This window comes from Tetrahymena thermophila (genome assembly GCF_000189635.1).
Source record: "Tetrahymena thermophila SB210 genomic scaffold scf_8254697, whole genome shotgun sequence".
NCBI lineage: Eukaryota > Ciliophora > Oligohymenophorea > Hymenostomatida > Tetrahymenidae > Tetrahymena > Tetrahymena thermophila.
Window position 1 is genome coordinate 261,384 of NW_002476463.1, and position 17,113 is coordinate 278,496.

Here is a 17,113-nt window from a genome sequence, read left to right on the forward strand (position 1 = left end):
TAATATTTTAATTATTTATAAAAAGCTATATTAATTCTTATAAGTGTTTTCTATTGATTTATCTAGTTTATTTTATAATCATTTTACTTATAAAATACTAATACGAATTCTTAAAACTACTATTAAATATTTGCATAAAAGCTCAATAAGAAATTAAGAAATAAATAATAAATAGATAAAACAAATTAATCACAAAAAGAAGCATTTAAATAAATGGCAAATTAAAATAATAGTGAAGGTGATTTTAATATAATAAAATCTATTTAATTTGAAATTGAATAGAAAACTTTTTACCAATAAGTTTGCAGCTTACTTAAGAGTTTGAAATACAAAATTGAGCTTAAAATAAATAAAAAAATTTAAGACAATTAAACAATTATTGTTAAAATAAAGGGTTAAACTCTTTAATACACTTAAAATGCAAAGGATGATATCTAAAATCTTTAAATGGATTAGCAATAATTATCTGAAATTAATAATTTAATAGAGGAAAAGAAATTAATTGTTTAATCTATAAAATTGAATTTAACTGACAATTTTTTAGAAAAAAATCAGTTTTTATAGCTTGGATAAGAGATATCATAATTATGCATTATTGACAAAATTATTTTTTAAAATAAAAAAAAACTTTCTTTTAATGACAAAACCGTAGAAAATATAAAGTAATTCTTCAAAGTCTTTAACAATGTTGATTAAATTGAAGTTAATATTAATAAAGAATGCAACTTAGTCTTTTTAGAGCTAATTGCTTTTCTTACTTAAATCAAAGATCATTAAAATCTAAAAATAGAAGGTGTAAACTACACATTTAATAGAAACTAAGATAACTCAATAGACCTTTTACAATTAAATAAATTTCATTTTTCGAATAGTTAAAACTTAGATAAAATAAAACCACTGCTTAAAAAAGTAAAAAAGCTGGTTATTAACTTAGAAGGATTTTTTAATTCAATAAATTTAAGTAAAACCATTGAATCTATAAACAATTTAAAAGACTTGGAAGAATTATATTTTAATTATGAATAAAATGGGAATATTTAGGATAAATTTACAAAGAATATGAAGTAATTCGAAATAGGAGCAAAAAATTTGAAAGTTTTAGATACTTAACTTCCTTTTGACTTTTTACAAAACACGTTAGAAAAGAGCAAAAATCTCACTGTTTTTAAAATGACTTCCCTAATAAATGATTAAAAAGACATATTATATTTAAAAGAATTTATTCAGAAAATGTAAAAAATACAAAATATAACTTTAGGTTTCGAATTCTTAAAGTAAAAATAAATATTAATATACAATCCAATTAGATAATTTTCAAAAATCAAAATAGTTGATTTAAAATTTAAATTAATTAGTTTTGATAAACTTCATTAACTTTTATAAGGCTTTGAAAATTAATTTGATAGCAAGGTCTAATTTAAGATAATTTTTAAGGACTACATATACCTAGAATACAAGTAAAAGTCATTAGATTCACTTGAAAAAAATGAGTTAAAAGAAAACATAATTGAAGTTGATGTCTAAAATGATTAAAGTTTAATAAAAACAGATGCAGAATAATTAATAAAAATTATATCATCTATTTTAAAATAATTTAAATTAACTTAGAATAATGAATAACTTTAAAACTCTTTAGGAAATTATAAAATTTATTCTCTTGACATAAAATTAAAACTCAAGAATAAATTCTTGCTTCATGGTGTTTAAGAAAACATAAATTATTTATTCGATTAAAAAGAAAATGTTTAAATTTCTTAAAAAATAGATATCAAAGATTTTATTATTTTTGAGTTTAAAAAAGATTCATTTGCTTTTAAAAGAGATGCTGAAGAGATTTAATATGCTTTTGATTTAAATATTTAGAATTGTAAGAATTTTAGTAAATCAGATGCTGAGCTTTTGATCAAGACAATCCCTCAAAGCATGTCAACCCATAAATTAAATTTAAAATTCTAAATTAAATAATAAGAGCTAGCTCTCTCTATTTTTGAATAGATTAAATCTTCGCTTTAATTAAATGAAAAAAACATTAAATTTTAAAATAAATTAATTTTAAAAGATTTCTCTTTGTTGGAGTTTAAATAAGAAAAATTATTTTTTTACGAATATGAGGAAGAATAAGATTTACAAAAAGACTTAGAATTAGAAATACAAAATGATTGCTTATTAACTTAAACAAATTTATGCAAATTGTAAACTATTATTAAAGAAATAATTAATTTAAATGGTCTTTCTATAACATTTCACTGGGATTTTATTAAGAAAAAAGAAGAAGTAATTAAAATTATGGATTTATTTCTAAATTATAAAAATCTAAGAAAATTAGAATACAAAAATTTACAAGTGTTCTAAAATAAAAGCATAATATAAAATTTAGAATGTCTGATAAATAATAATTCTTAAAACTTAAAACACTTAAGTTTTATATTTGATCGCTTCAGTATAACAGAAACTAAGGAATATTAAGTGTTATTTAAAGCAATATAGTAATGCTAGCACTTGTCATATTTTAAACTTGCCATCAATGATTATAATAAAGTTAGTAGTAATGTTTTAAAATATATCGTAAAAAATATAATTACATTTAAAAGTTTGAGAATGTTAGATCTAAGTATTAATTAAGCAGGTCATGTTCTCTAGATTGATGATTTAATAAAAACAATCGAATTATTTGATAACAAAAAAAATCTAAATTACCTATCATTTTAGATGCAACAATAAATGTGGGGTTTGGATGATAACTAATTAATGGCTTTACTAAAAAATATTAGCCATATTAAAATGCTTAAATTATTTATAAAAGGAATAGATTTAACTTAAAAAATAAAATATTTCAAAAAAATTGTCAAAAAATTAACGAATCTAGATGTATAACAACAAAAGTCTGAATTTATAGTAAAATAATTAGAATATGTCTGACAAATTTAATGATTATTCAAATTCGCATTTTACTTTTTAGCTAAATTAAAATTTATGTCAAACAATAATCATCACTTTACTTAATCTATTTTAATCACATAAAACTACTTTTTATAAATATTTTTTATGTCATAATAATTTATTTCTCACTAACTAACGAACTATTCATAACTTTTACTTTTTAAATTTTCTTTTTCTTTCATAGTAATAGATAATCTAATTTTAATTTATTTATCAATTAAAATTTTGGTTTAAATATTGTTTATAAATATATTTATGACATTATTAATCGACATTTACCATAAATTTTCATCAATACATACCTTCAATCTATAATTTTTTGAATCTTAACCTTTTGTTTTTCCAAAAATGCAAAAATTATAAAGAGAATATGTGTTCTGATTAATATATAAGGATTTACATTATTTGTTTGTTCATAACTATTAATGCAAATGAATTATTCAAAGATTAGATGATTAAAAAAAATTTAAAAATATCGTTATAATTATTATCAAAGAGAAATAGTTAATTTAAAAAGCTAGCAAATTATACTTTTAATAAATTAACCAAGAAAGTAGAAGTTTTACATACAAAAATATTAAAATAATATATTTATGATATTAATTGTAAGTTATTTAATATAATTATTTTAACTTAAATTTTATATATTATCTATCTATCTTCATTCATTCATTATTAATTTATCTTGCAAAAAGTAGTATCTCCACATATTTACTTTTCGTAGTCATGCTAGAATACACTGGCATTAAAATGTGAACAATCTAATGAAAAACCTTAGATATTTGACTTATCTAACTATTTTTGTGGAAGCTACTTACTATCTTCTTGTGTAGAAACAGATTCTAGTTGCTCTTACTATTAATTTTCTTATTTTTATTTCTGCCATTAACTAAGTGGTTAACCTGACTTCTCTTAAACTTGTTATTCGTTTTCAGTATTGAGGATTTCTCCTTCATATTAAATGACAGTTGTTTAAATAGTGCTTCTAAATTTACAATAGGCATAGCAAAATATTGGTGAAAGACAAATTACAGCAAAAAAAAATGGTTGAAGATGTTCTAAAAATTTATTTAAGCTAAATTTTTAAGTTTTTTTAGAGAGTTACGCATCTCTACGCTAGTCAGAAGAGATATTAGTTTAACATAATTCTTATTTTAAGCAATATCCATCCAAACAACATGACTCCTCGCACTCATCAGATATGTTGCAATTCTATGAGCAGGAATTTAAATCAGATGTACATTATCCTAAGTTATCAAGACATTGTTAGAATCCTTACTTTAAGCAATCATTAGCTCTTTACGCTTAAGTAGAATATATTATTAAAACAATAAAAATAATTACTATATTAGTTAAATGCATATTCATCAATTTAAAGAAAGTAGATATTAGCTATTTAAATTATTTATTTATTTATTAATTTTTTTTATAATAAAATAGATTGTAAAAATAATTAATTATACATATTTTAAATCATCAACTAACTATTTATCTATTTAATAATTTTCTAATCAAATCTAAGAACTTTTTAAAGCATAAATAAAAATACATAATTCAAATAGGCACATACTATTACATCTATAATTCAATAATTAAATTATTTTATTTCTAAATATAATTTAAATTCAAAATAAAATTTAAAGTTAACAAAATGTTAATTTTCTTTTGTATATCCTTTAATTCTTATTAGATAACTTAAAATTAAAGTCTTATTTATTATTTACTTTAATGATTCATAAATTCAAATTTTTTTTTTTCAATTTCTTATCATAAACCAAAAAAAAGATGTATTACTTGAATAGTTAAGTACAATATTTCATAATAATCTTAAATACATTCATTTTTAAAAATTAAAAATATTTATTTAAAAGTCAACTTAAAAAAGTTATTTGAAATAAGAACAATTGAAGATAAATAATGGACTTAATTTTAAATAAAGAATGAATGATTTACTATTTGTCAATAAACATTTTTATAGCTTCTTATAATAAGCTTTGTTGAATACATCTTTACAATTAAATACATAAATGCTTTACAAAGTTAAAATAAATTTGTAAAAGTAAACAAATTATAAATAAATATAGCTCTTTATGATTTATTTAGTATAATAATTAATAAAACATATTTAAATACATAGATTTATTATCAATAAAGTAATTTTTATTATTTAAAAGCTTATTTAATTAATATGGTTGTTATGATACAAAAATAAAATAAGTTTATTTATTATAAAATATATAATTACATTTAGATTTTAAAATTGTAATTCAAAATAATGCTATCTATATAAATAAATCAATATCTATCTTATGTCACTGATAGCCTTTAGAATTGTAAAATATGCTCTTCAATTTATTTTTTAAGTTAAATATCTTCATATTCTAGTTTCTTCAATCCATCTAGCTTTGCATCTATTTTTAGGTAATATTAAATAAAAAGAAAAATAATAAATAAATAGAAATTACTTAATTTATTTTATAAATCAGTTAAACTGTCTTTTATAGAGTGTCCAAACCATTATTTGAATTCGTTTAACATTTAGAAGTGCTTGATAGCAGAAAGAACGATAGCTTAAAGACTAAATTAAGATGTTTAAATAATTGTTTTAGCACTATTTATTAAAGAAGTTTGAGAACCAAATCCATAGCAACATAAGTTATACTCTACAGAATTTGTGAGAGCGCGAAGCTTGACAAGCTAGTCATCCATATTAACATTTTTATTTTTCTTATAATCCCATTTATTTAGAGTATTTTCTACGAATTTAAGGCAGTCAAACAAAGAATTTGCAAAGCTCTACCAGTAATTTACAGAATAAACTTACTTGCTTTCATTATTGATCAAATTATCACTGAAGCTGTTGCTAGAATATTAGAATAATTAAAGTAAACTTGATTCTTGTAAACCGTCTTAGATACAAGAAAACAAACTGAATAAAATGCTCTAGTAGTGTAATTCAACTTAAATGATGAATAAGTTATAGTTCTTATTTTTCTATTAATTTAAATAATAATAATTAATCTCATAATCTTAATATTAATCTATTTAGATATTTACTGTATCTCCAATAGCAGAGTGAGCTGTAGAGATGCCTGCTTCTAACTCTTATTTGTTTGGAGTATGAGAAGGAGTAAGTATAGATGTGTGATATAAGTGAGCACTGTCTGCTGAGCTGACCTGATAAATGTCATAAATTTGAGAGAGCTTCTTTTCCATTTTAGAAACTGGCATGAAGATAGATTGGATGGAAAGACCCTACTTAAATAAGCAAATAGTGCAATGAGTCAAGAATTGAAGTATTTATTCAAAATCGTTGCTCATCTTTCTTTTGAAGATATTGGCTTGGCAGAAATAAACTGAGAGAAGTTCCAAAATAAGTTCGATTTCTTCCATATACTGTAATAAATTTATAAGTAAATTATTTAATTTTAATATAAAATTTAAAAACAAAAATTTTTTTACTGCAAGAGAAAGCTTTTCTTATTCAGTGTTAATCATTTTGTTATTAGCTAAATTTGTAGCAGTGTTTTATAAAACTTGAGGAATAGAGAGAATTTTAGCAATACGAGTGAAATAAGTCTATAAGAATTAGAAAGATGAAGTTGTGTTTTCTAAATCTGAAGGCAATGAAATTATATATTCCTTATAGAAATTCAAACTCCAACACCAGAAAGAATGTAAGAGATTTCTTTCTCCATTTTGCCAATAGAATGGTTCATTTTCTATATTCTTAAAAATGGGAGTGTTGCATATCATACTTACAATATTAGCTTCACTCAATAAAAGAGCACCTTCAGGATACTTAGCAATATCTGTCAACAGATTTATAATAGAAACAAAGATTTAAGCAGTTTCATTCTAATTTTAAAGTTAAAAAAGTTAATCAAACAAATAATAAATGAAAATAATAAGTATTACCTTTTCATAAAAGATTTTATTAATCAAAAATTCTAAAGCTTTAACTTGATATTTGAATTAAAGAATAAAGTATTATGGATAGATATGTAGGGCACTGTTAAGACAAGATATTAAAATAGGGAGACCATCAATATTCTAAGCAGCCAAATTCATTAAAATACCAATTATTTTTGTAAAGTAAGGATTCAAGTTTTCATTGATAACGAATTTTTTCTTGTTGTTTTAGAAGGTTTATAAGTAGAGAACTTCCATCACTTGTAATTGCAAGAATAAGCACTTTTATAAAAAGCAAAAGTAAATAAACAAAATAAGCAAATAAGAGAGTAAATAAATAAATAAATTGATTTATATTAATTTTAATAGCGTTTTAATTTTACCTAAATGAAATCACATATTTGAACTCTAGTACCACGATGGACAGCTTCTTCTAAAATTTATGTCATTACTTTGAATAAATCTTCGGCTTCTTCTTTTTTATAAGAATCTGAGAAAGAATGTTAGCTTTCTTGATTTTAGTTTGATCTACCAATAAAATTATTAGGATTTTATGTCTTTTTATTTTCTGACTCTTTGGAATGGTAGTCTAGATCTTGTAAGTGTCTGAGTGAGAATAATATGTAAAGTAAAAATTTGAGTTTTTGATCAAAGAGCACTCCAAAGTACCCTTTTTTCAAATCTTAGAGAATTTATTTCATCATTTCGCTCTATAAGTTAGAGAAAAGACCAACACATTGTGGGTTAGCTATTTTTATTTAAATAAAATTAAGTTTTTAATTGAATGCAAATATAAAATTATTTATTTACAGGCACAGAAGATGTTAACAAATCCACTCACAAACTCTATTTCATAGTTAGGATAGAGTAAACATAATTATTCATGCTCTAAAATAATCTTTCTCTCTCTGAGCTACTTAAGAGTGAAATTTGGAATAGAAGATTGTACAGTACTCATAGCGTAACCTTCAACTCCTGAAGAAGTAACTAAACAAAATAGTCTAATCCATGAATCAAATGTCCTTAGTTTTATTTCTTCAATAGACCATTTAATACTCTTTTGACGGAATTCAATTAATTTAAAGAGAATGTATTTAGCTCTAGACAAGTAGTCTTAAGGTCTTTCAGCGTCTATTTTATTGAATATAATCTCACTGGCATCCAAAGCATATCCTCTTCCATATGAATATTGGTTAGTTTCCAACAAATAGAAGAAAGATTATTAGAAAATTTTTCCCTTAAATTACTCTTCATTTTCAATGTTCATCTTAGTTTGAATTTATTGAGGAACTGGCCAAAGATCTAATGAATAGCTTGGAGCGAACTTAGATAAGCTGTTCATGATGTGATTACTATATTTTAATTTATAAAATTTATAAAAAACATTAATTCAAATAATTGATTCATTACACTTATTTATTTTCGAATATTGCTTTTAAGCTATTTTGGATAGATTGGACTGATTTACATTTATTGGAAAGATATTCTTTGCTAATTAAATCAAGTAAAATCTAGAAACTGTGTAAGCAAATCATCTATTAGTAGAGTTCTGTTTATTTTATGTGTTCTCTAAGTAATTGAGATAACTTTAATTTTTAGAACTCGAAGTAAGGAATATTTGGTTCTTTGGGAGAATTTAAAAAGTAAAGATCTCTTTCAACGAGCTAGTCGATTTCATAAGGTTTAAAGTTTTAAACTACGACTTTAGTAATCTTTTCGAAAATATATTGTGTGTCTTAACGGAATTCCTAACAAAAGCTTGGGTACATTTAATCTCTCTTAAAGATTTCAACTAAAAGATTCAAATACTTTTATAAAAAAAAAGAAGATATTTTGATGAATTTGTTTTAAATATTTATTTGATATTTTACTTTGTTGAGTAAACGCATGTCATAAGTGCAAACATTTGATTCAAAGAAGCGCTTAAATCTGATTTTAAGATCATTATCTTTCTTTTTTCTGTTAAGATTATCAGGTTTAAGAATCAAGTTCATGAAGAGAGGTTGAGTGTATAAGGCAGTGAGCATGAAATCGATAACTGCACAGCTGTTGTCTGATATGTTTTTTCTGAGAGCTTCACTATCATTGTTAGAATCATATTCATTCAATTTCAATATGTTAAACATCTCAATTATGAAATTAGTTAATTAAGTGTTAATAGAAGAGTAATTTAACTTCTCCCAGTAGTTTTCCATATTCATGTTGCTTAAGAAATCTACTAAAATAGGTTTTCTAATTGACTATTGAGCCTATAATAAATATAATAATTTAAACACTTTGAAATTGAATGAAAATTAATTAATTTATTTACTTCCCAAGCCAACATGATTTAAGTTAAAATTCTCAAACTCAAAGAGCTAATCAATTCACAGTAAGTACCATTTGGTAAACGAGACTAAGATTTATTTAAATAATAATTTCATCAAAATATTGTTTATATTTTTAAGAATTTAAATATACATTATTTAATGGGTTTCTAATAGTGTCATAGTCGAGAAGGTAATGAGTATCTGCCAATTAGTTAATTAAATTACCTTCACTTTCCAAGAAATTGTAAATATAAAAGGGAAGTGTTGGGTTAACTTCATCGTTTGAAGAGTAGAAATGATTTTCAAAGTTAATGTAAGAGGATATGGCGTATAAAATATTTATTTTTATTGAGTTTAAGCTTGAGTCAATGTAATATTCTTATTTGTAATGGAAGATACAGTCAGATTTGCATATTATTCTTTCAAAGAAATCTAAAATTGGGATTTCATCTAAAAGCATTGATTTCTGTAAAAATCTATATTCGAAATCTTGTTTACGGATTTAAATTTTTTATTCAATTAATTGCATAGTAGTTTCTAACACCTTCAATGTGTCAACAATCAGATTTCTTAAATTAACTTAGTTTTTAATGTGTTCAACCTAGTGTTCTTTAAATTTATTTGAGGTATTCATGATATAAGTTTACCAATACTTGTTATTCAATTTAAGAGTTTTGTTGTTTATCTTGTTGTTACCTATTAGATATTAAAATTAATTGAATAAAATTTTATTGTTGATTTATTTATTTATTACTAATAGATGATTAGTTAGCTGCTACTTCAAGCACCTTGATAATCATTTCATCTACTCTGATTTTCTTTAATTAGTTGCAGAGGAAGTTGTGTAAGAAAAAGCTAGTATAGCTATCACTTTAAACAGGTCTGAAGTCTTGTTTCTTATAGACATTTATTGATAATCTGTTTAAACAAATATCAGTAATTTTCATGATTAAAGAGCCTAAAAGAATTTTTTGAAGAAAAAGTTTAAAAAAGTATTTCTTTATAAAATTTTTTTTTAATTAAAGAAAAATCGAAATAAAAATTGATTACCTATTTTCCACTTATGCTTAAGGTAAAGAGCGCCTTAGTTTTATTCCCAATCTTCAATAAAGCTAGTGAAGAAGAGGAACAAATGAGCAAGTAAAGGAGAATCATATTCTGTGTTTCTTTCCATTCCTTTTATTTGAGAGAAAGCAAGCAAAGGCTCTTCGAAATCCTTTAAAATAGTGTATAAGATATTTAAGATTTCTCTCTTGCATTTTAATCTGTATTCAGTGGCAGTCACATCATTTTATATTGCTAAACGTCTATATTCTTTGAAGAGCAAATCTTAATATTCTTCGATTTACAAAATTTATTGTGTCTAGTATTAGTGATTGTTGAGCAATACATTTAAGGCCTTAAGACCAGCAAAGAAGTTTTAATAAGCATAGCTACGCAAATCGTTATATAATGCAAAACTCTTTATCACAAATTTAATTACTTCATCACCATTGCATTCATTTATGTATTAATCGAAAGTATTCTATGATAAATCAGTGAAGTAAAATACATATTAAAGTAAATTAATGCATTTAGGATCAGTAATTATAAGCTTATAAATTAATCTCAATTTTAATATGCTTGCAGTATCTAAATTTTATCTATTCAAAAACAAATTAAATTAAATAATTAATAAATTAAATAAATATTTATTACTGTGAGTCAGCTATTTAGTTAAAGTTAATCCAATTAAAATTGCTTAAAGTAGTCAAAAAGATGATAACATGACGAGATTTAGGGTCGGAGCTCATACCTAGTGCACTTTTCATTACTTTGTAAATAGAAATAGGACTAGAAAAGATATTTTGGAAATGCTTAGTTTGTTCTCTGCTTTCGAGCTTTTCCCAGAATAAGTCAATTAATTTAGGATTTTTGTGTATAGTTTTAGAAAATGCAATACAAATGCATTCACTAATGAAAGATTCTAGCTATTCATCCATTTCTTCATAGAATTCATTTGCGTTAATTCCTTAAATAATCTTTACGAGCAATTCAAAGAATATTTCCTACCATTAAGTTTTGAGAGTTCCCAAATTCTTATAATTAAGAATTCTAACAATAGTTTTGTAGAGATATTCAATTTATTCATAAAATTCAACAACCAATTATTCTTAGCTTATAGAGTCATAGTAAAGCTTTAAAACATTCATTTATTAGCTCTTCTAAGAGCTAGTTTAAGATTGTTTAAATATCTTTTCAAATGCATCTTTTTCATTTTTGTTTTTATTTTATTAAATTTCTTTTACTTTAGCAAATACTAACATCAAACAAGAATCACCAACTACTGTTGATAACTCGTTAATTTTATTTTTATTTTCAAAGGTGTTTTCATTTTGAGGTTGTAAATTTTACCAATTACCCATGAAGTTTTAGCTATTGAATTTTTGTAAATAGGTTTCTATGCTAATTTTGCTTTGATTTTTTTAAGTGATAATGAATAAAAGCTTAATGATTTAGTCGTTTTCAAATTATTTTTAAAGTTAGAATAGCTCGCTATCTTCTGCACTTAATTCAGGATTATTGTTTTATCCAGCATATTATTCCCATAAAGACTCTTCTAATTTGTTTCTTAAGAGACGAGCGACAACATCTCTAACAGCATCGTAATTGTATTGGTCTTAAAATAATATTTGTTAAATAATGAGATTAAATTATTAAATTTTTAATTGTTATACCATCAGTGAAAAGTAAAAGAAGACGGAGGGAGGCAAGTATGCAGTTACGTTCATGGAAATAAATGTCTTTCATAAAAGAAGTTTTCAAATTAATTATAAATGGAGAGTCCTTTCTTACTGCAACATTGTTAGATTCAAATAAAATAGCTTGTTATTCGTAGAAAAATTCGATGCAAGGTTCATTAGAAGAAGGATTGAAGAAATAGTCGACAAATTTGCTCTCGTGAGAAAGGAAAACATCAAACATACGGTAACAATCCATAGGTTTAATTTAAAGATATTCAGCAATATCTTCAATAAACATAACAATCAAATACTAATATTTATATTTTGATAATCTCTCACTCCAGAACTTCAAAGGAGTCTTTCCTTCCTTGGCTTCCTTTTTTATATTCTATTAAAAAATTTTAAATAAAAAATAACCAAATCATTCTTGTTTTTTTTAATAAACCAATTAAATTTATTATTGTGCTAATTTTAGTATTTCAAATTAAGAAATTTGAGTAAACTTTTATGCTAATTAATAAATTGCTTCAATTCATATTTTTTAAATCAATTTACCTCCCATTAATCTGTATTTTGTTCTCCTTTATATATTTGAAGACCTTATGTTAATTTATTGAAAATGTCCTCATTAGAAAAGAATTTTTTAACATGCTCAGGTTTATACTTATGGATATTTTGGCAAAACATGTGTAAACTTCCATTAAGATTTTTAGCAGAATTAATATCCATTTCTAATCTCTCATCTGGTCCAGTTGCTTAAGAAGTATGTTAATGAGTTTTTTTGGGAGCTGGAATTTAATTTGATTGACCTGCTAAACCTGTTCCTACTAAGCCACCAGTAGTTTAAGAGGTAGCTCCTATAGTAGGAGGATTAGTTGCTGGTTTTTATTATCCTCCTAAAAGGCTAGAGGCTGCTTGAGTTTATCCAGTTAAGATTGAGGGTTGAGCTGGTTTAGTAGCATCAGTAGTAGATGCTGCGGTAGTAGTAGTAGTTGCTGCTGCTCCAGAGGCACCTGTCAGGATACCTTTTTATCCTCCACCGATATTGAGTCCTTCAGGTTAGTTTGTCTTTCCTTAACCTAATATATTATCTTTATTAGCTCCTATATTTAAAAACTTAGGTTAGCTACTTCCAGCATTTTAAGCATCTATGTTAGCACCAAATAGACCTCCTCCTTATGTTTATCCTTACTAAGTTGGTTGTGAATTAGCTGGTGGTTGTGCTGTTTGTTAGTTATTTTATGCAAATAAACTTGGTCCCTAACTTTTAGGAGGAGCTGCTGCTGTTTATGTAGTTTATGCTGTTTAAGTAGTAGTTGCACCAGCTTATGTATTTGGTGCATTATTAAACAAAGAATTTGTAGAAGGAATTGTAGTTGTTGTAGTTGGTTATGTATTATTTTATTGTTGTTGTTGTTGTTATTATTATTGTTATTATGGAGCCTAAGCAAATAAGCCGCCACTTTATGCAGGTTATTTTGGGGCTTAATTCTACTAGTTTTAAGTATTTAAAGGAGCTTAACCTAATAAATTTAATCCACCTAAAGATGTCTTTGGTTCTTCTTTAGGAGGAGCATTAGTTTACTACTATTATTATGTCTAACCGAATAAGCCACCACCAGTTTATGTGGGAGGTTATTATTACTATTGGGTCTATTAGCTTTAGGCATTTTATTACATTTAATTAAAGATTCCTCCTCCTATAGGTTTATTTTACTATTAATCTGTTTAATTGGCTCCAAATAAACCTGATGTTGCTGGTTTATTAGTATTGATTTGCATTCCTGTGCCTTAATTAGCAGAGTTACCAAATAAGCCTCCTGTGACTTATGGAGCTCCTTGATTTTGCTTATCTCCAAAAAGAGAATTTGGCTTTTCAGCTTACTAATTTTGGGTATTGTTTTAAGCCTGATTTTAATTTGATGCTCCTAACTAAACATTTCCAAATAAGCCATTTGTGCTTGTTGGTTATTGTTGCTACTATTAAGATTATTAACCTTAGTTTTAAGTTTATTATTAAGGAGGCTACTATTAATTCTATATATTTGCAAACAATTAATTTTGAGTTTAAGGAGGGACTGGTGTTTCATTTTACTTAGCTGCTGGCTATTAATTCATATTACCTATACCCCCGAATAATCCTGATGGTTGACCAGTACCTTACTATTAACTTTATTGAGTTTAGCCAAATAAGTTTCCTCCTCCTTATTGTTATTATATAGCACCACCAAATATATTTTATTAATTAGAACTTGCTTATTGATTATTTTAGCCTTATTAATTGTTGGTAAATAAAGAGAAAGCTTGTTATTATCCTTATGCGCCCTAACCTTGTTATTAGTTTTATGCTTATTGACCTCCAAATAAGCTCGAGTTTTATTAAGTCTATTGTCCTCCAAATAAACCCTAATTTTATTAAGTCTATTGTCCTCCAAATAAACCTCCTCCTGTATTTGCTGCCATAACTAAATAATTGAAATTAATTTGCTTAATGAAATAATTATTTTTTTGAAAAGGTAATTGGTTTTATTGTAGTTAACGTAAATGGTATTTTGAATTACTTTTTATTTATCAGATTGCTTTATGTATGTGGAAACGCGTTTCTATATTATTTTAAGCTAATCCTAGATTACTTTATACTTTTTTGAGTTGCTGTTTAAACTTCTTTTGCTTGAAAGAAATACAAACAATATTATTGAATATTATTATCTTATTGTGTTTATTATTTATATATTTTATTTTGCATTTATTTTTGTATTTAACCCTTACTATGCATGCATCTAAAAAATTATCAAATCAACTCACTTCTTAGTTAATTAATATAAATTAATCAACCATGATCATCGTCTATATATAAATAAATATAAATTCAAAGAAGAAGTATCAAATAAAATCAAATGAACTTAAAAATAATATTAGACATTAGATGCTCTAAAATATATATAATTTATGCTATTCTACTGATTTTATTCGTTTATAATTTTACAAAAACACAATCATTCATTCATTCATATATACATACATATTGAATTTATTTTTTGGTTTATTTATTTGAGTATCTTTCTAAACATTTAAATCTTTTATTCTAAGATACACTCCCCGCGTCTATTATTTTAAAATCTAAATTAAAAGCAATATATATGCATTAATTAATAGTTTGTTTCTCCTACTAAATTATAAAAGGAGACACATCAAATTGCATATATGCATTGTCTTTTGAAAATTTTACAATATAAAGTTATAAAAAAATAGCAACCAACTAAAATATAAAAATAATATTTTATTATTAATAAAATGTTGATTACATGCATTTTTTTATTTACAAATACAAATAAATATTTTATATTTTTGATGATTTTTTCTATGTCACATTTTTTAGCTTAAAATGATAAATTAATTATTCCATTTTTGCTTATTTTTAGTAAAAATAATTCAATTAATTTCAAATTTAATGTTTAAGTCTTAAAGCATAACCCATAGTAAAATAATAAATTAGATTCCCTAATAATTATCCTGTTCTAAAATCTTCATTTGAAGGATTGAAATCAGTAAAATCAATACCTTTAACTTATTTGCATAATCCAGCTTAAAAAGCAATCTCTATTGCTTCTTCACCAGTAAGGCCTCCAACAGTACTCATTCTTGAAACTCCTAAACAATAAGAACTCTAATTTTAATTCAAATAAATAAAAATTAAAACCACCATATTTCAAATAACTAATTAGTTAATTAGTCTGTCTCTCCTCAAAAATATTTTCAAATTAAGAAAATCAAAATTATTAATTTAAATTTTTTATTAAATAAAATTTAGACAATAAATCGATTGTAAAACAATAATTAAAACAAACATTTTTAGGCTTCTTTTGAAAACAAAAATTTTAATTTTTCTGTTTAAATTTCTTTGCATTTGTTGAAGTTTTAATAGTTAATTAATGATTAATAATTTTACATGTATGGATTCTAAAGAGAATGAAATGTGGATATTTTAAAAATCATTTAATGAATTCAGCAATTCTAAGAATTTTTAGCAGGCTTAAGTGTAAGGTTCTTACATAGATTTTGAAGCTTATGTTTAGTGTCTCCTGATAGTATTAAGAGGGAACATTTATACATAATCTTTCATGCTTTCTACGTATTAGAATTATTAGTTTGTCACCAACTAATTTTAGGTAGCAAAGAAAAATATTTTGGAAGCTTTATTTTGGATATGAGTTATATTATCATCAATTATTTTTCTCACTGTACAAGTGACACTTAGTTTATCTCCATCATATGGTAGATTAACATCGACATGGCCACTAATATTTATGACTGCACTTTTTCCTTCTCTGTTGATAAAGTTTTTAAATTTTATTTATTTACTTAAAAATATCATATAGAAAAAATTTTAAAATTAGTAATAATTCATCCGAATTGATTACTAATCATAAACAAACAAACATCTACTTTTATCAAATTTATGATATATTAAAAAGATAAATAAAAATAAATATCATATTCATAATTACAATTGTAAAATTGGAGAGGCTGCTGCATATCCACAGTCCTTTGATCCACCTATTACTATTGGAATATTTTTTTTATTGAGTACGCTTTTAACTTTAGTTTGTAGTTTTTAAATTAACTCTTCATGATTCGAATTATTATTAACTTGTATATTTCCATAATCACTAATTGTTATGTTTTCTATACTGATTTCATATTCTGGATTTACAACAGGCCCTAATTTGCTCAGAAATCTCCTCAAGCAATCTATAATTAATTTTATTTTATTTTTTGATGGTTCAATTAAATTGTTTTTATAATTATTATGAAGTATTATATTAGTAATCAATTACCTGGACCATTTTCTTATCCTTTATAAATGTTATCTCTCCCTGCACCTATTGAATATGGAAACCCTATAAGTGAAATCTAACCATGAAGTCCTTCTTCAATTAAATCGCCTATAAAATTCTTACTACTAAGAGATTACTCTTTATCAATCATATATTATTACTTGTTTGATCAATATCAATTTCTTTTTGATTTTTAATAAATGTTTAGATATTTTTGAATTTAATATTGTGATCTGTAATAGAATGTCTTCTTTAACTTAAAATAAAAGGTTTAGCTAGCTAAAATAATATGCAAACAATATCATTATAGATTTTTATAATTTATTTAAAATTAAAAAACAAAATATTTTCTATTTCAAATATTTTAAAATGTTTTGAATTTTTTTATTTG

At 24.0% G+C, this 17,113-nt stretch overlaps 5 protein-coding genes across 5 annotated transcripts; 1 reads left to right on the forward strand and 4 right to left on the reverse strand. All coding sequences in view use genetic code 6, as the record gives it.

Moving 5' to 3' along the window:
- Positions 1 to 213: 213 nt before the first annotated feature.
- Positions 214 to 2,386, forward strand: TTHERM_00091630 (hypothetical protein; the record flags this gene model as incomplete). The annotated part of the gene is made up of 4 exons (XM_001012815.2): positions 214 to 1,274; positions 1,356 to 1,867; positions 2,060 to 2,274; positions 2,378 to 2,386. The coding sequence occupies 4 exons, from the start codon at positions 214 to 216 to the stop codon at positions 2,384 to 2,386; spliced, it is 1,797 nt and encodes a 598-aa protein (XP_001012815.2).
- Positions 2,387 to 3,609: 1,223 nt separating this feature from the next.
- TTHERM_000091619 (transmembrane protein, putative) lies at positions 3,610 to 4,365 on the reverse strand (the record flags this gene model as incomplete). The annotated part of the gene is made up of 1 exon (XM_012796732.1): positions 3,610 to 4,365. The coding sequence occupies exon 1, from the start codon at positions 4,306 to 4,308 to the stop codon at positions 3,610 to 3,612; it is 699 nt and encodes a 232-aa protein (XP_012652186.1). The 5' UTR covers positions 4,309 to 4,365.
- Positions 4,366 to 5,235: 870 nt separating this feature from the next.
- TTHERM_00091620 (nucleoporin, putative) lies at positions 5,236 to 14,347 on the reverse strand (the record flags this gene model as incomplete). The annotated part of the gene is made up of 16 exons (XM_001012814.2): positions 5,236 to 5,351; positions 5,406 to 5,934; positions 5,998 to 6,336; positions 6,403 to 6,798; positions 6,859 to 7,134; positions 7,236 to 7,600; positions 7,663 to 8,204; positions 8,263 to 8,660; positions 8,724 to 9,101; positions 9,164 to 9,247; positions 9,313 to 9,857; positions 9,916 to 10,119; positions 10,212 to 10,804; positions 10,860 to 11,820; positions 11,879 to 12,272; positions 12,440 to 14,347. The coding sequence occupies 16 exons, from the start codon at positions 14,345 to 14,347 to the stop codon at positions 5,236 to 5,238; spliced, it is 8,028 nt and encodes a 2,675-aa protein (XP_001012814.2).
- A 541-nt stretch (positions 14,348 to 14,888) lies between these two features.
- TTHERM_000091609 (transmembrane protein, putative) lies at positions 14,889 to 15,290 on the reverse strand (the record flags this gene model as incomplete). The annotated part of the gene is made up of 1 exon (XM_012796733.1): positions 14,889 to 15,290. The coding sequence occupies one exon, from the start codon at positions 15,288 to 15,290 to the stop codon at positions 14,889 to 14,891; it is 402 nt and encodes a 133-aa protein (XP_012652187.1).
- A 36-nt stretch (positions 15,291 to 15,326) lies between these two features.
- TTHERM_00091610 (arginase) lies at positions 15,327 to 16,873 on the reverse strand (the record flags this gene model as incomplete). Its single annotated transcript, XM_001012813.1, has 4 exons — positions 15,327 to 15,551; positions 15,834 to 16,212; positions 16,393 to 16,636; positions 16,723 to 16,873. The coding sequence occupies 4 exons, from the start codon at positions 16,871 to 16,873 to the stop codon at positions 15,327 to 15,329; spliced, it is 999 nt and encodes a 332-aa protein (XP_001012813.1).
- Positions 16,874 to 17,113: the final 240 nt, after the last annotated feature.